At 38.5% G+C, this 24,524-nt stretch overlaps 1 protein-coding gene across 1 annotated transcript in view; it reads right to left on the bottom strand.

Moving 5' to 3' along the window:
• LOC139465849 (bone morphogenetic protein receptor type-2-like) overlaps positions 1 to 24,524 on the bottom strand; it is a 91,292-nt gene that overhangs the window by 55,124 nt on the left and 11,644 nt on the right. The window contains exon 2 of the mRNA XM_071247802.1: positions 16,093 to 16,317. Within this exon, the coding sequence (XP_071103903.1) occupies positions 16,093 to 16,317 (225 nt within the window). The remainder of the gene's footprint in view (positions 1 to 16,092; positions 16,318 to 24,524) is intronic.

The raw sequence follows: 24,524 nt of genomic DNA, 5'->3' as shown, positions 1-24,524 counted from the left end.
TCCATGGAAGAAACAGCGGGAACATTCTCCAAACGTCAAAATGTGTTTCTTAAGTCTCCATAATATCTGATACAAGTCATACAACTACATCAAAGTTTCAATCATAGCATAATGATTCCTTGGAGAATATCTTGATCTCCAACTTCATCTGGCTAGGTCGGAGCAGCTATTTATTTGGCCGCCATAGATGGCCTCATAACCAGTAGATGGAGTAAATTACCAACTCTGGTTGTGGCTGAACTGTCAATAGGATAAACATGAGGCGAGATCAATATGTCAAGAAATGTCACTTCTAATCTCATGTACAAATACAGCATCTGCCATCAGCCTATTAAGTATTTACTCCAGATCCTTGTGTGAATTGAGCTGCAATTCTACCTACAGACATTTGTTAAGGTGGGACTGCGTACGAGCATACCCACGCACTATTACATCTTACCATATTCCTATTTTTGCATATATCAAATTTCCATAATTCAAGTACTGAATTTAGTGGGTATTATTGTATGCCAAAGAAATGTTAATTCCTCACAGTGACCTTCACCTTATCACTGGTCATGTCACACAGCAGACAATCTTCAGACAAGTATCCAAGAAAAAGTCTTCAAATATGCAGCTTAGCTTCTAGAATATCTACCTTCTGTTACATGATATAACAACGTGATAAAATCAAACAAATTTCAGACTGACAAAAAAAGCGATTTATTTCATGTTCTGTGTAAACACGATATGCACTAGCATATCGCATTGTAAGATCTCGTAGACTGAATTACAGCTACTGAGAACTAAGCCAGATTAGAATCAGTCTGGCTTCTAACCTTGTATAATACTTGAGTATACATACAACTACACCTGCAGGGTCTGACAATAATAATTGTATCAGGTAGTCAGCCATACAGAAAAGTCACTGGTCGGACAGAAATTGGCTAAAAAGAATTCAAACCATCAGAGTAAATTTTCACACCTTCCTATCTCAAATATCTCAATTTCTGTTCTTTCACTCTGTTGAGGGTACATAACATATTTTCAACCAGACAGTCAGGCCACCTTTAATATTAAATATTGGTCTTCGTAACGAAGCCTGACCTGTGTTGAAAAATGGTATGTAGAGACAATTTGTGTTCACCACCTGAGGCAAACAAATTGATTATTCAATCACACCAAAGGCAGTTTTTTTAATAATAAATTAAAGGGTTAGTGTACATGACTTCAAAATTACATACCGTTACTTGGCAAAATGAAGCCCCACGTGCACAAACACGATATGGTAAAACATGTAAATTACTAATGTCTAGTCAGAAACAGTGCTCTGTTAAAGGGAAACTTGTTTCAGGTTTAATGGCAGTCCTAAAGCAAATTTTACATACGTTATTCCAAAACTTTTCTTTTCTTGTAAACTGAAATTTCATGATGAATTATATCTAGCAGATGATGTCTAGACTAGTCCACCCTAATCCATCAAAGACAACGACAAGTCACTAAGTACAGCATCAAGACCTTCATACAAAATTGGCACCAGAACATGGAGCATCGTCCCCCATTAAATACATTCTGCATCCATGGGTTCCACTGCACGCTATCTAGAGAAAGCTTTAAACACTGTGAAACATTTCTGGAGGAATTCGAACACCCAAATAATACATTTGCAGCAAATTTGTTCATCAAACCCCTCCATAAATTTTCTGAGAAAATGTAATTAGTTTTCCTGTAAGTTGTGTCCACAGAATATTATTGATGTAACATCGTGGACAATAACTAGGTGTATTTTTTGTTATGGTGTGAATGTTATCTGAAGAAGCCAGTGAAAAAAGTAAAGACTTCTGTCAAAGGGGAATTAACCATTGATCTTCTGTCCTAAGTTCCATAATTATCATGAACTGAGTAAACATGTATAGGTCACACAGTGATCAACAGAAAATTGGATATTGTGTCCCTTGTGAGGTATCTGAAAAGATACTCAAAGATTATGTCCATTAACAATTTATTCAGATAGTCTTGTACAAGCTGGTAGCTGATTGGATAAGACAGTGGACTAAAGCAGTGATCTCTGAAAAAGCACCTTATATCGGTGTCCTCATGAAGAACTCCATGCAACAACAGTTATTGCTTTGAGGCCATAAATCATCCCTACCTTGAAATTAATATTTTATGGCACATTGATCATTTAACCACACTGAACCTTTGAGAGTCGCAGTTTGGTATTTTTGGACAAATCATCTATTGAAAAGGATGTTTGGGCTAGAATAAGTAAATGGTATTTGAATAGTATTTCAGCCATATAGAGTTTCTGATAAGTTCATTTTCTTGGACATTGACTCATTGTCATAAAAAAATAATTCAACTTTGGTAGAGATATCGAAGAATGTCCTATCCCAAGTTGAAAAAATCATGGAAATGTCCTAATGCCATTTGTCTCCAGCAAAATCCCTGAGCCATATCAAAGCATGCCAGCTAAAAGTGGAAGGAAGGCCACAGAGACGCAAGTCATAGACATTTACCTCCTTCTAAAGCCCATGGGTCAAGTGGTGCCAGACGAAGTGTTATTGGGGCTAATGTGGGATTCAAACACCAGTCAGGAGATCCATCTGAATGAAACTGATCAATTTAGTGTTATGGACAAATCATTTACCAAAAGGGTAGTATTGGCCAGAGTCACGGACGATCGTTAGAGGAGGGGACTTACTACTGCACTCAGGGAGAAAACTGTCTCCAGTTCCTACAATGAACAGAAATCATAGCAAGGTTACATAATCCTTAACTCGATCTGTCACTTATTGACTTCAGTTGCCACGTTGGCCAGATGTGACTTAGCAGGGAAACAATCCATTGCAAAGACATGCCTCTCCATATTAGTTTGTGGTTGAGTCTATATATCGTTTCTAAAATAGGTATGTCTGTGTTTTTTAACATAAAAGTAGGTATGTTCCCTGATCTGATTGGTTAAAAAGTGTTGTCGAATGAGCATAACATCGCTGAATTTTTGGGTTCTCATCACCGTGTATGTATACATTAATTAATGGAACTATTTTTTTAATCATCAACATGGAGGAACAAAGGGAAATTTACCCTGACTTCCACATCGGAGATTTCGATGAAATATTGAGTGAATGGGACGATGAGACATTTTCTGAGATAATTCAAGAATTTGAAGGTAAATGAAATTTACCTTTTTCCATTAATTACAAAATAAAAATCATAATTAATGTAATTTTCTTGGGCTTGGTCAAAGGAAAAAACATGGAGACGTTACCACCAAGTCACCCTGACCCCCCCAAATCAAACCTGGCATCCCCACACAGGGAGGCTTACTGAATGAAGTCAATAGAAGGAACGGTCACTATGACATAAGATTATGTTACATGCACAATCCAACTCCAAGGAAACAAAAATGTTGCTGGTGGGGGGGGCGGGGGAGATGAAAGTTTGCCTGAATGATCTAATGGTAACTCTGCTGGCTGAGTAACATGATACAAAACGGAATCAAGGGGGCCAGCACATCGTCCCTATTGCATGAGTGTATAGCATGTATTCAGATACAACCTGAGTGATTTGATGACTGTCCTCACTGTTTACTGCTGCCCAAACTACATTATTGGTGTGGTGGTGACCACAGTGGCTGCTGAGTGCTGGGTTAGAATAGGCCCCCAGCCATCCATACTGAGGCAAGTTAACATATCGGGTAGTGGGGTTACTTCATTCATAGCCTGTCATCATACCCCGATGGCGTTCATGATATCAACCACTTGATTGTGTGCTGCAGACTTAATTATTTTCAGGCCATTTTAATAGCAGGACTATTGCTGAGTGCTGTGTTAAACAACAAATAGACATACCAAAGCCTACAGATTAAGGATTATTACTTGGGCGAAGACCATGAAACCTTCATACTGAAACTGATGTCGTATTATTTTAAAAACATATAAACACTTGCCTTTATGGAATAATATTCCTGACTTTACCCAAGTATTATATCTGATATGACATTATTACAACATAAAAAAATATCTGAATACCTCAGACAGTGTTAAGCTAAAAGAAAGGGTCAATTCTCGACTTCGATCAGATACTACGATCATATCTGCCTCCCTCCGCACCAGTGTCTGAAATAACTGCCTGTACACCTTTTCTGTCAGGCTGCATGAAATTTTCCTCCATTTTCCTCGAGACAAAATATGTCTCTTATTTTTTGTGATTTTTTCCAAATTTGTCATGCCTGAGTGCAGGCAGGTAACTTTGAAGATGGGCAGGCAACGCTTATGGGTCACCTGCGCGACTGTCTTGTTGGGTTTTGAAATAATTTCCAACACTTCTCCTCACTCTTCTTCTGTTCTAGTGCACAAACCCCATCCTACCCACCGTCTTAATCACATTATTGAAAATACATGCTTACATGTGGCACATACCAGTAACGCTAACCACATGGGCATGTATGGCAAAACGTAGTTATTCTACTGCCAATAAAGGTGGAAACAAAGAAGAAAACACAAAAAAGCCTCAAGTTAATTCGTCACTTGCATTCAAAGCCAAACACTGAGAAACGGAATCAGACTTAATAATGCTTGTTGCAGTATTTCAGCTACATTGTAGCAGGCCCACTTAATGTTGGAGTCAATTCTGAAGTGATGCACGTCCCAGACCTCACCATTGGGGAGAACCAGCCTCATTGGCATGGTACTGACAGACCAAGGCTTAGTAACATTTGGGCGAAGCACCTCGGACCATGAAACCATCCACACTGCCATTTGTAAGTCGCCATGTGTTTACCATAGCTGTGGTTAATAAGGAGGACGAGATGGCACAATGTGAACTTTTTTAATCTCCATGTGATGTCATTATGTGTCATTATCAGAAACGGGGATGGCTCAATGTTAACTTTTTTAATCTCCATGTGATGTCATCATGTTTCATTATTCGAAACGGGGGGTGGGGTAGACAGTTCATAAAACATGACAAACTGATTATCTTTGTCGTCTTACAGTGAAATTCACAATACTAATCTTGTATTTAAAAACATATATGTTGTCATTGCAATACGGCCATCAGCAATACTGTAAAATTACAACCCTTGTGTATCAATATTCTCCAATACAGTCACAGAAAAGTTACTATATAATCATAGAAGTTTACTGTCTTGAGACATATAATCATAGAAGTCTACTGTCTGGAGACAGTTGGATAGACTGAGTTCCTATCTAAACAGTGCACACTACGGTTTGTATCCATTAACATTTGGTAATAGGTTGTCTCATTTATCCATACTGTCAAAATCCATCTTGCAAATCAGATGTCTGAATTATAGAGTGAAGAGGTATCATTTGATCAGAAAAAATGTATAATTTGGGCCCTGAAACATATTGCAATATGTATCGCAATACAGCTCTCCGTTGTGCCAATACGCCAACCCTTTTTGTTAATCACAGAGTTAGTGAGAATGATTTTACATTACTTTTAGCAATATCATGACAGGGACACCAGAAATGGGTTTCACACATTATAGCCATGAAGGGAATCAAACCCAGGCCTCAGTGTGATGAGCGAACACTGTAACCATTAGGCTACCCCACCACCCTGATAATCTCGGTGCATATGTAATCTTAGCTATACAATCATGCCCATCATATAGTTGATCACTTGCTTGCAAAAGGAACAAGTGCCTGTGTCGAACCATCGCAGTGAATGAACAAAGTAGCTGAAAACTGTGGCTCAACACTGTAGTAACGTTGAAGAGAATTGAGCAAGTTATTTCGGGATACCTAAAATTGCAAAACGAGTTCAAACACTTTAAACTCACTCCATAATCAGAATCAAAGAAAAATAAATGTCATCGTTTCTAGAAATTTAAACTTGAATGACATGGGATTCCTTCACTAATCACCAGCTGAGCTGCTGCACCTGATGCATGCTGGTCCGACGCAGACTTCAACTGTTTCCCTTCAACACTAATTAGCCAATCTTGTACTTGCAGCTGATACTCATTCTTACCTTGATGGGAAAACATGAATGATGCATAAATGCCTCAGGTCATCTTCATTTTCATAAGCATAATAGTGAGTGAATCGGGTTTGATGCCTTTGAAAATTGTTTCATTTATATCACAGTGTTTCAGGACATGGTCTGATGAAAGCTCAAAGTTGTACATGTCTTAGACAGATGTGGGGTGCTGACAAACCAAGGACAATTTGTGCCAATCAGGAATTCAAACCAGTGACTCATGGTTCATGGCACAGCAAGTCTCAGACAACTTGGCCACCCGTGTAAAACAGCTGGTCAGTTCCGAACAAGAATGGTTATCCATTTCACTATCACTCACACACCACTATCAAAGTTAAATCGGTCTTGAAAATGTTACTTAATATGCTTTTGAGATTCATAAAATAAATGTATATAATTGAAAACAATTGTCAGCTACTTTGAACTGGATTGAGCGAACTTAATGGTTAGCTGTAATTACCACCACATGCAGAGAACAGTGTTTTATTTGTTTGTTTGTTGTTTAAGACTGCACTCAGCAATATTTCAGCTATATGAGGGCGGTCTGTTAGTAGTCAAGTCTGGACCATACAATACAGTGATTGACATCATGAGCATCGATCAACACAATTGGGATATGATGACAGGATCAACGAAGTCAGCGGGCCTGACCACCCAATCCCGTCAGTCACCTCTTATGACAAGCATAATTGCGTTTTATGGCAACTATGGGTTGCTGAAGACCTATCCTAACCAGGATCTACACAGGTCATAGAGAACAGTGAGTGAGATGGGTTTTAATGTGTGATTGACCAGTATTGCAGTTTATATCATGGCATCTTTGCCTAAAGTGACCAGTATTGTAGTTTATTTCATGGCATCTCTGCCTAAAGTGTCCAGTATTGTAGTTTATATCATGACATCTCTGTCCAAGTGTCCAGTATTGTAGTCTATATCATTGCATCTCTGCCCAAGTGACCAGTATTGTAGTTTATATCATGGCATCCCTGCCCAAGTGACCAGTATTGTAGTTTATATCATGACGTCTCTGCCCAAGTAACCAGTATTGTAGTTTATATCATGGCATCTCTGTCCAAGTGTACAGTATTGTAGTTTATATCATGGCATGGCAGCCTGAAGTGATTCAGGTTGTAGATCACTTTGGGAAATAAAACCTGTGAGCATAGGTATGTTGTTATTTTGGTCTAATGCGGCACTCAGCAGTATTCCAGCCATATGACAGTGGCCTGTATTTAGTCAAGTCTGGACCAGACAATCCAGTGATTGATTTAGTGAGCAACGATCCACGCCTTTGGGATATGGTAACACACATATAACCAAGTTACCGAAATGGCAATCCAATTATTGTGGACTGATTCAAGCACAGCTGGAGATGACAAACCAAGGGTCTCTATCACAGTGAATGTTCCATTAAATAGATATTTTGCAAATATTACATTTTAGGGTAACCAATATAATTTTTTGTTTTAGGATTCGAAAATGAACACACAAGTTCATGAGCATAAACTTCATAAGAATAAATTTTAAAATGGAGTCCAACTCAAGTCTAGCATGATTTGGCAAGTCAATAAATAGGCCTCAGCTCTAGGAAATTAAGGATGGTTCTGGGCTCCATTTGGATTGTATTTTATTTTGTATTTTGAAGAGACATATTTAAACTAAGATCACTTTATTTCTGGGAATAAATGTCCATCTACAGCATGATGAGAGCTGATGTTTCAGGGAGTTAGTGAGTGAGTTGGGTTTAATGCCCCTTTGGAGAGTATTTCAGTTATATCGTGGTGTGGGAGGAAGGCCGGGAAGTGAGCAGCTGCAAACAATTTCCACTTTGGTGAAGACCACAAGCATGGTTAGAGGGTAACAACCTAGAAACCAAATCAGGGCGATTGTTGGATTAAAACCCAAAATAATAGTGCTCTCCATGTCAGGTGAGCTAACGAACATTAGCCTTGGCCTGCTTGATCTTTCAAGTATTTCTTTGTCAGGAAGAGGTGTTGAAGGAATGAGAGCACAACTGAGGAGTATGTCCTCTCCTTGGACTAAGAGGCCAATTAACCATCATAACGCTCATGCAGGGTATAAGTTGCCATATCCTCCCGCCAATATGAGGTCACACAAACACTGCATTCTGGATGTGGTGAATACACAAAATAGGTCACATATGCACAGAGCTTTAGACTGATTTGAATAATTACAGGTCAAGTGTCCCATTACCTGTGAAAATGATGGGTCAGGTATAAAAAATATAGGGCCAGGTGACCCACTTTGCTAAAATATGTACGGTCATTTTATTTTTGCAGGGGTCAATCACCCGGCCCCCTGGCAATCTAAAACAATGTATTCATAGTCATGTTGGGTAACCTTTCGAAGCATCATATCAATTTCTGTGACAGCTTACGAACAAGTTCCCAACAAACACTACTTATTAATAACAAGGCACATGCCTTCATTCCACACTGTGCCTGTTGGAGGTCTGGATGCTGAATACGTCTCCAGTTCTTCCTCTTTGTTGGTACTGACTTTTGGAGACTGGGTCAGGGATTTACCTGGGTCTGTCTGTTAACTAGTCCAGGGGGATCTCAGTAATTATATTGGGGGCTCCAAGGCATTAACATTGGAATCCAAGACGAGTGAACTGCAGCATGCTTGGATGTACTGATGGTGTAACATTGCAGAGTGCTCAGAGTGGGTGGTTGAGTGGGAGGTTGAGTGAGTGTTTGAGTGAGTAAGTGAGTGGGTGGGTGGGATTGTGAGTGAGTGAGTGAGTGAGTGAGTGAGACTTTACGCTGCATGTTGCTATATTCCAATGGGCTTCACACATTGTAGCCATGAGATGACGGAAATTAAACCCAGATTGAAAACACCAGATTGAAAACACTCTCAACAATGAATGTATTTCTAAATAGAATAGAAAATGTCAGTTATTTAACATTCAATCTACAATTTTGATTAGCTATAATGATTCAAACAGCCATCTTTATTGTGTCCCCCAGGCCTCACAACATAAGTTCTTTGCCTCCATTATAAATTTGTATGCAGGGGTAAGATATGGTGCAGTGTCCATAAGTCATGGACTTCCTGCAGACTTTCTTGGTAAGTCACAGAGGATTGTGCGTAAGTCAAGTGAGTTTTGTGGTGAGTCACAGAACGAAATAACTAATAATCGAGCCGCGGGTAATCCCTCTCCGAGTCCCCACTGAGATTTTGCCAGTTAAGGGGAGTTTAAATTCACAACTACTTAGGTGAACTTAGTCTATTCATTTTGCATCAAAATTTGAAAAATCTCATATACACATAAACAGTTTTTCTAGATTTCAACATAAAACATTTAGCTGAGATTCTTAAAAAGAAGAAGACAGAGCCATATATTCACAATACAATGAGAGGCAGGTCTGACTTTTAACATTATCCGTGATCAAGTTACTGCTGCTAAATAAATGACACCTTGAAAGGAACCATAGTGGACAGAGAACAGATACGTATATCATGAAGCCTAAATGCCATACTGTGATTCAAAATAAGCCAAAGTTCTTGCTACTTTGATGACAGCTAGTCAATAGTTCTTCCTGCATTGGTCAGTGACTTTTTATGCTGACGATCACTGACTGGTCGACCTCAAATTTTGACTCATCAAACTGTGCCACATGTAAAAAACATAACCGGTGATGTATCAAAGTACGACACGGAGGATCATTTTTATTTTGAATACACATAACAGCAGGAACTATAATAACAAGACATCAAACATTTTATTCCAAGTAAGACACCAATGTCAGATCGAATTTCTCCCGAGTTAAAATATATAGGGCACAGAATGTTGAAATGATTCCCCGGGATGTAACATATGTACAAGGTTATTATACACGAAAATCACACACAATAATAGTGAGCACTGCATATACGTGTATATATTGCCTAGTGTAATGGGAAATAATATCGTGACACAGATATAACCTAGTTACCGAAATATTACTTTTTATTTTGTAGAAATAATATTGTACATAATCCTATCTAGTAGTTGGGAGGTGCATATCATGCACAAGAACCTATGGGTCTATTCACTTTTGGTTCGTTGCTGTTTTGATTCCCCACCAATTTTACTTTTCTAAGCAGTCTGAACATTTCGCAAGATTACAACTCTGTAATTAGTATCAGAGACACTACTGGTAATCACTAGACAGTGAATGATTTAAGGAATTGTGAATAAATATTAGGGGATATTCATAATATTGAATACTGACTGTAACCTAAGCGGAAATATACATACAAATGCATGTAAGTCGCAAAAATATCCTGCAAGTCATCAGACTTGTTTCTGAATTATTAAGTGAATCAAATGTGTGATCTCATAGGTCAGTGACCTCTGGCTTACAGATTTGTTAACCCCTGCTATGGATAAAGTACACAACATCTTGCGTCCGGTTAAGTTCTGATTGGGTGGTTCGTGGTGTGACCCGGCTCATTGTGTACCCTCTTACCAATATGGCATGAATCATTGTTCATCCTGTCAACCATTGGTTTGCCCTGTCCAGACTTTACTTCATTTGAGAACACTGTGACATGGCAGGTTCACTGCGGACTGCTAAGCATACAGGACTCACATGCTGTGTGCCCTATGCTGGATTGCTACACATCATATTCAATTCAAAATTATACACCCACATAAAAGAAGATGCTTCAACAGTGTGAAGATAAAGGGTAAATGACACATTCTCAGGGAATTCTCCAAGGTTATAGATTTATATGTTTTATCATTTGTATTGTATCACACCATGCTATTGTGATGTGAACTGTATCATCCCTTGCTACTATGATAATCTGCATTGTTTTGCACCGTCCTACTGTGATATGCCTTGCTTGATGCATGTCATTGAACCCAATTGTGTGGATTGATGCTCATGATATCAATCACTGTATTGTATGGTGCAGATTCAATTATTTACGGACCGCCGTCATATAGCTGGAATATTGCTGAGTGCAGAGTTAAACAACAAACAAAAAAACAAAACAAAAAAAACCAAAAACAAACATACATACATACAAACAAACAAACAATGATATGCATCATGATATCACACCTTCCTACTGTGATATGCATTGTATCAGACCTTACTACTATGATATGCATCGTATCACACCTTCCCTCTGTGATATGCATTGTATCACACCTTCCTACTGTGATGTATACTGTATGTATACACTGGAACCATCGATTTCAAAATGCTTCCCAAGTGACTGGTAATAAAGTTCTTCCAACAACAGAATAACATTTTGATCACATGGATTTACCTTGTAAACTGGTGAACTTACTCAAAGTCTACTACATCCCAAAACGATACAGAATATCTACTGAAGATCTCTTTGATTATTATACAACAGATCTGGACAAACGACCTATGATCCTTTCTATAAATCATTAATGTTCTGTAGATACACCAAAAATGCACACAAACAGATTTCTATGGAAATAACTAGGGGCAACTTGACATTTAACAGCTGTTAACAAATATACTTAAGGTTTGTAAACTTTCTAATCATAAATATAATATGTATGTGTAGCTCCTAATGACAATAATAGGCAGCAAAACAAATGTTCTGAGGCCATAGTGTGACTGCTATTCTGAAATGTTAAACCCCTTACACAGCAGCAGATATGAAAAAGATCTGTGAAATTTCCAGAAAGGAAAAAAATATATCTCATTCCGAAATTGTAACTGAGAAAATCAGAAAGCACTTGATCCAACAGAAGACAAGGGCTCATATGTTAGGAGAGCATGATTTTTGTTATTTTCTCATGAGTAGTGGGAAAGTTTTTATGAAGCCCCCCTTGTTCGGTTTATAGCGTAGCCATGATCAGATGTCTGGGACGGCTGATAAAAGATAGCAGTCTTTTCCACAGCTTTTAAACCATATCAACATTTCAGGTTCAGACACTTTAGATTCCAGTCACTTTTTTAAGTCGTAACACATAAAAAATTCTAAATTAATTACAAATTGGCACTTACATTTTATTTCTTTCATGCCCAGAAAGAAGATCTGTTTTCAGTCTAGACCTTATAAACAATTGTGAGTTTGAGTTTCAATGAAACATAAATTTCAGACTTCAGTACTGTATCATATTACTGCCTCATTCCAAAATTAAACACCCTTTTCTATACCCATACAAGGTGTTTGTCAAAGAATCTTGACATTTTATATATATGCAGAATGAAGTAGAAATATAATGTATTCAATATTTTATATGAACAGTCAATTCCAGATATTGCAAAGACATAGTACTTTGTGAGGTATTACAAACCAATATCTAAATCCCAGAGTTTGAAAATTAACTTTACTGTTTATGCGAACAATGAACTTTTGACATGAGAGGCCCCGGTGTTTGTTAAATGCATGGGTAAGTGTTCTGTGAAAAGGGGAAATAAAAAACACTAAGTACCCTGAGTACCTTAGTACCCTGGTATGCTGTTTAAGTTTTGCATTAATCAGAGTTGATTAGCTGGGTTTAAAGCCATTTTGAACAGAATTCCTGTTACAACAGTCATATCTGAGCCTGAGACGAATGGATGATCGATCCTGCCACCATTCCTTGACTTGCTTAGCTCTTGGCCCAGTTGAAGGGTGCAACTTCACAGGACACCATGACACAGCTCGTTCTAATTAATAATTAAGGTTTCATTTGGATCCAAATGCACAAGGAAATCATGGAAATAGGTAAAATGAAATCAATTTTGCAATGTTTTATTTAAATGTTGCGCTACATCAGGTGATAAGGCCCTAGCTACTTACATGCGAGGCTAACATTAAGTCAGAAATAATTCTTATCAGATTTTAAAGAATTTTTATAATGTATAATAAAAAGGAACCCAGATCGAGTCTTTTAATTTTCAGAAACTAACCAGAAGAAATCTAGATCTGCCTATGTATTGAAGACTTGCTTGGGAATTTTGGCTATTTTAGTTTCAGTATTTGCATGAGAGACTTGTAGTGTCCATAATATACTCTCCACCTGCTACTAATTCTTGCTCAAAATGTTGGCTGCTAGTTTCATGACAAGCTCTAATTTGACAGTCTGGGCACTCAGTACTGGACTCACTGACCAGACTGGGGAGACAAGACATAGCTACAAAGTCATTTCATCAGGAGAGCTCCCGTCGCACACCATGATCTGATCAGGGAGGACGTTCTGATACTATTTCTGCAAGAGGACTGGCCAGCGGCCTCATGAATTCAATGACATAGTTACATGATAAGCCTATTAATCCACATACACATGTTAATAAATCTGATAAGTGAGTGAGTGAGCAAGTGAGTGGGGCTTGAAGCCTTTTTGAGCAGTATTCTAGTTATATCACAATACGTCAGCTTGATGTGAGAGGAAAAGCCCAAAGTGTTGCAGGTCTCAGACGTTTACCACTTTGGTGCAACCCACGAGCACGGGTATGGTGCTGACAAACTTAGAAACATTATTGGGCGGAACCTGAATTTGAACCCACCATCATAGGTTTCGGCGTGCCCAAGGAACGCAACTGTGCACAGCAAATTGCAGTGCCTTAGACGTTTGGGGCAGACGTGCCCCAAAATCTGATGGGAATAACTGTTCAATCATTGAAACCGTAAGTCAGTTTCACAGCAGCATGTACTCTTGACGTGCGTGAATGACATTTTACGTCACCGATGTTACAACTATAGCATGTGAGTCTGTAAATGAGTCCAGGGCCCCCTTCAACAAAGCACTGTAGTGCCAAGACGATCATAGTTCCCATACTTTAACATAGACTTATGACAGTCATCACGCCACAATTACTTTGTGGAACTGAGCCCAGGCCTATCTGAGGCTGGTTTATGTATTTACGTATGTTAACTAAATGTGCAATGAAATATTGCTTTGAGGCAGGAGATGAACTACAAAGACACAGTTGACATCAAGATTTTCAATTAATTGTTTTTACAGTGTCTCTAGTCCACTAGGTGAAGGTTCACAACAGTTCAAGGTTCACAACAGGTGAAGGTCCACAACAGTTCAAGGTCCACAACAGTTCAAGGTTCACAACAGTTCAATATCCACAACAATTCAAGGTTCACAACAGTTGAAGGTCCACAACAGTTGAAGGATCACAAAAGTTCAAGGTCCACAACAGCTCCAGGTTCACAACAGTTCAAGGTTCACAACAGTTCAAGGTTCACAAAAGTTCAAGGTTCACAACAGTTCAAGGTTCACAACAGTTCAAGGATCACAACAGTTCAAGGTTCACAACAGTTCAAGGTTCACAACAGTTCAAGGATCACAACAGTTCAAGGTTCACAACAGTTCCAGGTTCACAACAGTTCAATATCCACAACAATTCAAGGTTCACAACAGCTCCAGGTTCACAACAGTTCAAGGTCCACAACAGCTCAAGGTTCACAACAGTTCAAGGTTCACAACAGTTCAAGGTTCACAACAGTTCAAGGTTCACAACAGTTCAAGGTTCACAACAGCTCAAGGTTCACAACAGTTCAAGGTTCACAACAGCTCAAGGTTCACAACAGTTCAAGGTTCACAACAGTTCCGGGTTCACAACAGTTCCAGGTTCACAACAGGTGACGGTCCACAACAGCTCCAGGTTCACAACAGTTCAAGGTCCACAACAGCTCAAGGTTCACAACAGTTCAAGGTTCACATCAGTTCAAGGTTCACAACAGTTCAAGGTTCACAACAGTTCAAGGTTCACAACAGTTCGAGGTTCACTACAGTTCAAGGTACACAACAGTTCCAGGCAACAAGGTAGATATAACTGTCTGGCATCACAAATTTGACAAAAAATGGCATATCTGAATATTATAAGTCGTAAAGAAATGTAACATGATACAACCCTTGCAACCCTCTAATGTGCATCTCACATTTGCTGTAAATGTACATGGATAAGCCATCTCGCTCTTGCAGAATGTGTACCACAACCCGTCACAGGTTTCATTTGGATCCAATATTGCAGACATCACCAAGTCCTTGAGCTTTTCTTTCATGTCCCTCTCCAATAGTGCAAAATTGCTACAGCAGCTGATAAGACCAATGCTATAAATATTTAACTGCAGACAAACTTGCCAGTTTTTTATGACCTTCCCTCAAATCCTCCCGATGAACCCCACATCATTTCATGACACTCTCAAGATTCACTATGGCCCACCATGAAGAAAACCCCTCTCCACCCCTCACACATAACTGATTGGTTTATATGCAGCCACGTTTGACAGCATGTTAGAAATGTCTGTTGTAATGGATGAAGGACCTCCAGTTGACACTGGCCCATAGGACCTCCAAGACACACAATCCTTAAATGAAAGCCAGACCTCCAAGATACACCAGCCTCTATTGGAAGCAGGATGTCCAAGATACACCAGCCTCTAATGTAAGCAGGATCTCAAAGATACACCAGACTTAAATGGAAGCAGGACGTCCACGATACCCCAGCCTCTACTGGATGCCAGACCTTCAAGATACACCAGCCTCTATTGGAAGCCAGACTTTTTTAGATAAACCAACCTCTATTTGGCACTGGACCTTCAAGATACACCAGCCTCTATTGGGAGCCAGACCTTCAAAATAAACCAGCCTCTATTGGAAGCAGGATGTAAAAGATACACCAGCCTCTACTGGAAGCCAGACCTTCAAGATACACCACCCCCTATTGGGAGCCAGACCTTCAAAACAAACCAGCCTCTATTGGAAGCAGGATGTCAAAGATACACCAGCCTCTACTGGAAGCCGGATCTTCAAGAAACACCAGTCTCTATTGGAAGCCAGACCTTCAAGATACACCACCCCCTATTGGGAGCCAGACCTTCAAAATAAACCAGCCTCTATTGGAAGCAGGACGTCCAAGATACACCAGCCTCTAATTGAAACAGGATATCAAAGATACACCAGACTTTAATGGAAGCCAGATTTCCAAGAAACACCAGCCTCCAAAAACACAAAAGGGTCATTAGAATGTCAATCTGTGAGGAAATATGGTATATCATATAAGCCCTACCTATTATTGCAGTAATGATGCTGAGGTTTCCACAAGAGGATTAAATTGAACATGTAACCATTGTTACCTTTTGGTTTTTGTACATTCTTACCTTGTTTGATGATGATTTCTTTTTCTGATGTGACGTTGACAGCCCACAGTGTGTAGCAGAAGTTGTTGTCATCCAAACAGTGTATAGTACGGTTATCCAACATGACCTCACCGCCCAAGGTCGCAACGTCTGATGCCTCCCCATTTTTTACGTTGCTTTTAACAGTGTCTGAGGAGGGAGCATTGTCATAGTAGGCACAGAAGTTGTTTCGCCCAATCACAACTCCTGAAAACAAATATCAATAATATAATAATGTTGGTTTCGGAATGACTTGTTTCACTCCACAGTCAGCAATATTACAGTTATAGTGTAAGGCTGGGACAATATTACAGTTATAGTGTAAGGCTGGGACAATATTACAGTTATAGTGTAAGGCTGGGATAATATTACAGTTATAGTGTAAGGCTGGGTCAATATTACAGTTATAGTGTAAGGCTGGGTCAATATTACAGTTATAGTGTACTGTTGTAATGATACACCAACTGTATCATGGTACCTTGCTCACAATCTGATACGCATCACAATATTTGCATGTGCTCTTATCTTTGGTGCATAAGCCATCTTTTCATAGACAGGATGGCCATATAAATGGCACAGTGATGATTTACAGTTGGCAGTGTCAAGTATGGCGCAAAGAATGAAAATGATGTTTTCACTGCTAGTTTTCACTACTAATTAGTGTTTGGTTTAACAGTTATTAAAGCAAATATTTCATGTAAGAATCCATATTTTTGTGTGTGACTACGTTCGATACTTGTATCGGAAAGTAAACAATTGTGATCCACAGATGATCGGTGTATCATCCCACTACTATTATATTGTCAAAGAGTATCTGTTCCCGAAGTGAAATTGTTTCTTTGTACTATATTTCCATTGGGCAGTTATTCCAATGGATCAGTCTTTACTGGGAAATCTTTTTCCATGATACATTTATACTGGCAATATTTATTTGTTCGTCTGTTTGCTTTTTAAAGTTGCAAATCAGCAATATTTCAGCTTCTTTGATAGGCATTTAGAGGTTGAGAGTACAAAGTAAGGATAAGAATTTATGTCCGAACAACTTCTTTATTACAATTGCTTGATAATGGTGTTAGAACCTACATCGAAACGTCGTAAAAATTGTAATAAAGAAGACGAACACGCTTAAAACGAACTGACGGATATAACGAACTTACTTTTTGGTCCCGACTACTTGCTGTAGTTATGCTTATGCTTATAACGAACTACGGTTATAACGAACTAAAATTAGTAGTCCCTTTGAGTTCGTTATAACCGTACTTTACTGTATATGACTGCGGTTTGAAAATAATCGAGTCTAGACAAGACAATCCAGTGATTGACACCATGAGCATCAGTCTGTGCAACTGGGGTATGATGACATGCATCAACCAAGTCAGCGAGCCTGACCACTTGATCCTCTTAGTTGCCTCTTACAACAAGCATGGGTTGCTGAAGACCAATTCTAACCAGGATCTTAACAGGCGTGCAACATTTGTTCTGAAAGGAACTAATTTCATTTAGAACAGATCATGGTTGACAATATGCCTGTTAAAAATCTACTCTGGCCAGGAAAACCTGTGATTGACATCCCAGGCCAACTCCCATGCTACCAAGGACTCAATCAGGATTCAATGACACAACCAAATCACAGAACACAAGACCCAAATCTACATGTTGGTGGGCTCTTACACCACATGAACCTACCAGGCATTCTCAGTTGCTGATATATAAGGCTTCAAGCACTTGTTTGCAAACAATCCAAACTTGGATTCATAATCTACAATCAGTTATCACAACCACAACTTATGTTATAAAAGTCACTGTGCAAAGGTTACTTCTGCTTTACCTATAACCGGACTGAATAAAGAGGACATGGGTGCAAATATTTAATTTTACTTTATTGAACTTAAGAAAATAAGAACTTTGAAAATTCCCAATTTTAGACGGGACGCTTTTCCCCCATTTCCCCTATCAAAAGCCCTTAATTTGGAATCCGAACAAATTCCCGCTTATTTTGACCGAGAATCCCCTTTGTTTCTGTTGTTTAAGAAAGAAATACATGTGTACCTGGATATATTGTATAAACACTGACACTTCTGGGTGAATATTTGAATCATGTCATGATTTCATTTTTTTTTTAAAGACATTTTTTTTCTTTTCTTCAATTATTTCTGAAACAATGACAGAAAGGTTACATAATTGGGAAGTTTTACCATAAAAACAGCCTAAACATTCTACTGTTCTAGAAATATTCCTGATGAAAAAAAACACTTGGCAGAAGCAAACCTGTCACTGCTTGTGCTCATCAATCGCAACACCTGAAACGACTTTTTCTTCAGGAAATTGGCAGCAGTTTTTGCAACATTACCTGTCTATGAAAGGCTCATTGCCACAAGACCTGAGGACTCGAGAAATAAAGTTATCATCCAAATCAGGCAATGAAGCTGAATATGTGGTGTTCACCTGACACTTTTCCAGCAATATTATTTTATTATCTATTCATTTATCTGTATGAACCATTTGCTTAAAATGGATGATGCTGACAGTTCTCAACTAGGGTTTGCAAAAAGCAAATCCTGAACTAAATGCCAGGAAAACATTTCTTTGCTTGTTGAAAACGCTGAGTATTTACCAGACATACAAGACACAGTTTGACCTCATTCCAGCTGAATCTAGTTTCCCTGTTTCACAAAAAACATTTTAATCATTTTTTTCCTAAATCACCCGTAATTCGAAGTGGCCGACCAAAGGCAGCTGCACCAAGGGTGAGTTCCTGCTTGGTTACACAAGTTTCCGGTATCCATCACTTTTAATTTCAACACAAGTGTCAAGACATCTCAAATGTTACCACTCCTTTTTTTCCTGGTTGCATGCACAATTGAGCGGATGAATGATTATTACCTAAACCCACATCACACGACTCAAGACCTCCATGACCCTATTAGTAAACTGAAACACTTTGTTTCCTTGCCGACTTCAACCGCTCTTGTGCCACTTGAACTCAGGAGTTTTGCTATGCACTTGAAGTCTATCTCGATTACAACACCTTCACCAACCCCTTTTTTCAGCAAAGGGGTCTATGAATCTTGAATACAAAATAGCAAACATAGCACAAACACAAGATTAGGCACTGCTTGTTCGAAGACATAAATAAATCTGGAAGGATGGAAAAATCTAAAAATTACATAACGTAATACAATCGATTTAGAAGTCTTTACAAATTCGATTCTATATTGCTAAAGGGTGTGAATCGTTTGATGTATCATTCTACATAAATTGGAGAATACTAGAATCTCATTGGTTCTTTAACATCAGCGTATGCCCTTTGAATCACTTTAAGTGTTTGTGAAAAAATATTTTGCCGATGTGATAATAATCACAATATTGGTCTCATTTTGAACTTTAGCATGAGCTTATATTTCATCATTTGCGATATTGGTTGTAAAATATCATAAAATATGAGACAATGCTGGCTTCAATACTATGAGTGGATGGTACTGCATACATAAATTTAAAAAATATATATGTAGGAATATAGCCCATACACTGTAAATAAAAAAACTCTTTCACTGTCACTGTCTTGCATTGCCATTACAACGTTGAAGAGGGTGTTACGGATGAGAATGAACTAAAAGTCCGTTCATTGAGGGTGTTACGGATGAGAATGAACTACAAGTCCGTTCATTGAGGGTGTTACGGATGAGAATGAACTAAAAGTCTGTTCATTGAGGTTGTTACGGATGAGAATGAACTAAAAGTCTGTTCATTGAGGGTGTTACGGATGAGAATGAACTACAAGTCCGTTCATTGAGGGTGTTACGGATGAGAATGAACTAAAAGTTTGTTCATTGAGGGTGTTACGGATGAGAATGAACTACAAGTCTGTTCATTGAGGGTGTTACGGATGAGAATGAACTAAAAGTCCGTTCATTGAGGGTGTTACGGATGAGAATGAACTACAAGTCCGTTCATTGAGGGTGTTACAGATGAGAATGAACTAAAAGTCTGTTCATTGAGGGTGTTACGGATGAGAATGAACTAAAAGTCCGTTCATTGAGGGTGTTACGGATGAGAATGAACTACAAGTCCGTTCATTGAGGGTGTTACGGATGAGAATGAACTAAAAGTCTGTTCATTGAGGGTGTTACTGATGAGAATGAACTACAAGTCCGTTCTTTACAATATGTAACTTGTGAATTATATTTTTAGCAGAATATGCTTTGAATCAATCATCATCATCAACAAGACACGTCCACAAACGAAACATCACAAGCAAATTAATCACAAGTTGAGGGCTTTCTCCAACACATCCTGATGGGTGGACTGACCAGTGTCAGGTGTACGGAACTGAGTGCAAGTGGAATCATGTTCCTTAGAAAATGTGGGTCATTTGTTTTTTAAGTAGTTAAAAAACTTAGCTGGCATTCTGGGATGACCTTTCTTTGAAAAATGATGACATCCAAAAACCTATGCTAGTTTTGTCAATCCTCACAATGTCCCGCATCATGAAACAATGATAAGGTGTAGGGCTCTACAAGTAGATGCACACAGATATGTATAAGGTACACAAGTTGTCTGTTAAGTATCCCCACGTCCATAATTAATTCCCAGCAATCATCAAAAACATCAAATAGCTGCCACAATTATCTACCAGAACCACCAGTGCCATTCTTGCACCTAATCTTCATCAAGAATGGTATGAAGAAACAATATCAACGTTTACAACAGATCAACCAATGAAACACCAGCAAGTCATCACCGACCAGAAAATAATCCCAGGGTGGGACTGTCTGAAAGGGACACAAGGATAGATACAAGCAAAATGTCTGCATTTAGTGAATTCTCACTATCACAGAAATAGCTCTTAGGGAAATTGCACAGTTTCCACTGACTGTTTAGGATTAATTACATAAATTTATCTTAATGAATGTGTATATTTTCTTCTCCACAAGTGCGTAAAACAGCAAATGTTTTCTTTTCAGAGTTCTAACCTTCAAGATACAGCTTCTTATCAGCAGAAAACACATTTTGCTAACATAAACAGGTTTGTGCCAAACAGCTTTTTATACTGGCTGGCTTCACAGCTATGGTAAACAAATCCAGGGTTCTGTGGCTTGTTGCTTGGGAATAAAACTTCACCTTCTACTTCGCAACAACACTACGACTACCAGGAATCATAACAATCCCAGAAATGAACAGTATGTACATTTATCTTGGTGTATTTGATTCCCTCGGATGCGAAACCAACTGCTTAACCACTTCAACAACAATCAATAAACCTACACATTTCTTTCATATTGCTTATTATCTTAAAGGAGCGTATTGAGAAGGTTTGGAGCCTGGACAGGAACATTACCGACCTATTTGACAAAGGTCATGGATGCAATGGTCGTGATGCATCAAGGTAAATAAGTTGCAGAGGAGGTATTCTTTGTAATTTAGGAGAGCACAAGATGCCTTATTTGCATACACAAGACACTAGTGTGTGTGTTTCTGACTAGTTGTATCAGTACATGTATGCCAAGTTACAATAAAGCAATCCACTGACTACATGTGAAATACTCCCTAAACATGTTTAGTTTTAATACTTTTAATTTGAATATAATTGATAATTCCATCATGCTCTGACCATGGCCTAGACACAATATTGGTCTTCAGAGATAGCAAAAACATACATGAGATAACATCGTCATGTTTTCATTTCATTGATGACCACAAATTATTCTACCATTTGAAGATTATAATTGCGATTTCACTTGGTCTTATTATCCTGCAGTTTAAGACTTAAAAGGAAAAGAATTTTGTTTGTTTGTTGCAATCAAGTCTGTCATACCCTGTCTTAGTGAAGACCCCGGTTAGAATAGGTCTTCCCGTAAAAGGCGACCATATTTTGTTGTAAAAGGCGACTAACAGGATCGGATGGTCAGGCTCACTGACTTGGTTGATGCATGTCATCGATCCCAATTGTGTGGATCCATGTTCATGATGTCAATCACTGGATTTTCTGGTCCAGACTCGATTATTTACAGACCACTGTCATTGCTCTGTGCACCGTTAAACAACAAACAAACAAACGCTAGTTCCCTCCGCAATGTTCTGAGCTGATGCTGTTTGTTTTGATATTATCCAACAGGTGTTACATCTCTGAATTGTTATGCAAGTGAGTGCCAGTCCTGTTGTCAGTCACACAACTATAGAAATGGTAGTGTTGGCTTGTTTTATGTCTTAATAATTGAGGCACTGGGAATATTTAGGGCACCAGCATGTACAAAACAAAAAAAAGTTTTTTTTAGATCTTCCAGATTGTCAATGCCAGAATGGGACATCATGGACCAGAAGCTTAACAAGAATTGAATGGTACAACATGTCTTCACAGAAGAATACTGGTAATTGTCATTCCAGCCATTCATTACAATACGAAAAATAACCAATTACAAAATTACAAAAGAGATTTCTGTAGTTTTCCAGGATAGGATTCTACCTATGAGCAAAGACTCATTAAAACTAAAGACTCCAGTTGCAAGAGAGTGAATGTAGTTTTAATTATGTTAATGTGAAAAGTTTTCTAGCAAGATTAGAATCTAATCTGAGAAAAACACTGTAGATATTTGAAGAGACCTGAAGAGAAATAAATAATATCAGGTATTTATCTAGACCTATTCAGAGGCCGATAATTGGCCCCAAGAATGCAGCAAATGATAGTCAAAATTCCCAAATTGAACTAAACAATTCCCAATTTCTCAGAACTTACGAAAATAAGAACATTAAAACAATCCCATTTTGAACAAAATAACGATCTTGTCTCAGTTTGCTTGCCAAGGGCACTTAGTTTGAATCTTAGATAAGTCCCTGAATATATTGACCACTTTTGAAAAGGGAAAAAAAATTAAAATTGCTATTGATGCCTGGTTTCATGAAGAAACTTGAAAACAAACGGATACCTAGCCATGCCAACAAAACCACCATCACACATGTTCCAGAGATCACAACTATCATTTGATATTACCAAGCTGGAATACGTGCAATAATAAACAATTCACCAGTACATTTTCCATGCAGTTTGGATTATAAGAACCATCTGCAATTCCAGACATGGTTCAGGATTGTATAAAATCATTTCAATTTCATGTCCGAATGACGACTGATAGGAATGTCTACATGTATTGTCTGTTTTTTAACGCCGCACTGTGCAATATTCCAGCTTTATGATGGCGGTCTGGAAATAATCGAGTCTGGACCAGACAATCACGTTTATTTGTAGTTAAAGGGACATTATTGAAAACAAATGATTGTGTTTCTCAGAATGTTAAGGTATGAAAACTGCAGCTGTCTGTCTTACTTGAGTGAGTGAGTGAGTGAGTGGAATAATGTGGTATTAAAGCGCGAAGTGATCCAGGTCTCAAACATTTACCACTTAAATTGTTTGATAGGCATTACGTAGAATTTGACGGATAAACAAGGTAGACACACTTTTATGGATAACAACTTCTTTAATACTGTAAAAAGTGATGTTCGGTATAGATCCTTATATCGTTGTCAAGCAAGCATGTTGTTATCCATAAAATTGTATTTACCACTTAGGTGAAACCTACGAGCACAGGTATGGTGCTCACAAACCTAAAAACATAAACCCACAATCAAAGGTTCTGTTGGGGGCGCAAATTGTGGCGCCTGAGACAAGAGGAAATTAGTTGTAAATCAAATAAGCAGCCTTTACAAATATCAAGCCCTGGGGGTAGTGTGGCCACAGAAGTCATTGCCATCTGGATAAAATGCTGAAAGTTAATTCATGGTGCTACCAGATCTGCGTATGTAACAGAATGTTAATAAGGATATAATTTGACTTCTTTGTACTTTGTGTTTTCTGAAGAGAAGAGTTTGAAACTTAATATTTTCCGATACAACTCGGTGGTTCCATATGTCTCAGCTATCCTCACACACGTCACTTTATTGATCTGAGGGGCCTAGTTGATGCGTACATGATGATGTTGATTTATGTGTCTCAACTTATAAAAGATATGTATCTTAACTTATCCACAGCTATGCGTCAGTTGATCCATCACATGCGTCATGTATATGTGTAGTTAATCCATATACGTATCACAGGCTCACTTCAAAGACTTCTTCATGTTCTGCTTACACCACAAATGCCCCCCCCCCCCCCCCCCCCCCCCCCACCCCCCCCCACCAGTGATGGTGCTCGAGATTAATGGCATTATACATTTTCATGACTTTATCGACCTTGATAGAACATTCTTCCATATCATCAGGATCATTATCAAATCAGAAAATTATCTTGAAGACAATGTGGATGACAATCAGTCAATATCCGGGAAACACAGGGATGGAAATTAGCACTATCCAGCCAGCCAGGATCAGTTTTGTTAATGTTAAAGATATCCTAAGGGCAAGTACAATTTTAAATATTTTGG

Source organism: Haliotis cracherodii, unplaced genomic scaffold (genome assembly GCF_022045235.1).
Source record: "Haliotis cracherodii isolate W230 unplaced genomic scaffold, xgHalCrac1.p SCAF_18, whole genome shotgun sequence".
NCBI classification, from domain to species: domain Eukaryota; kingdom Metazoa; phylum Mollusca; class Gastropoda; order Lepetellida; family Haliotidae; genus Haliotis; species Haliotis cracherodii.
Note: the sequence above shows the minus strand (reverse complement) of the source record. Positions and strands in the feature narration are given on the sequence as shown.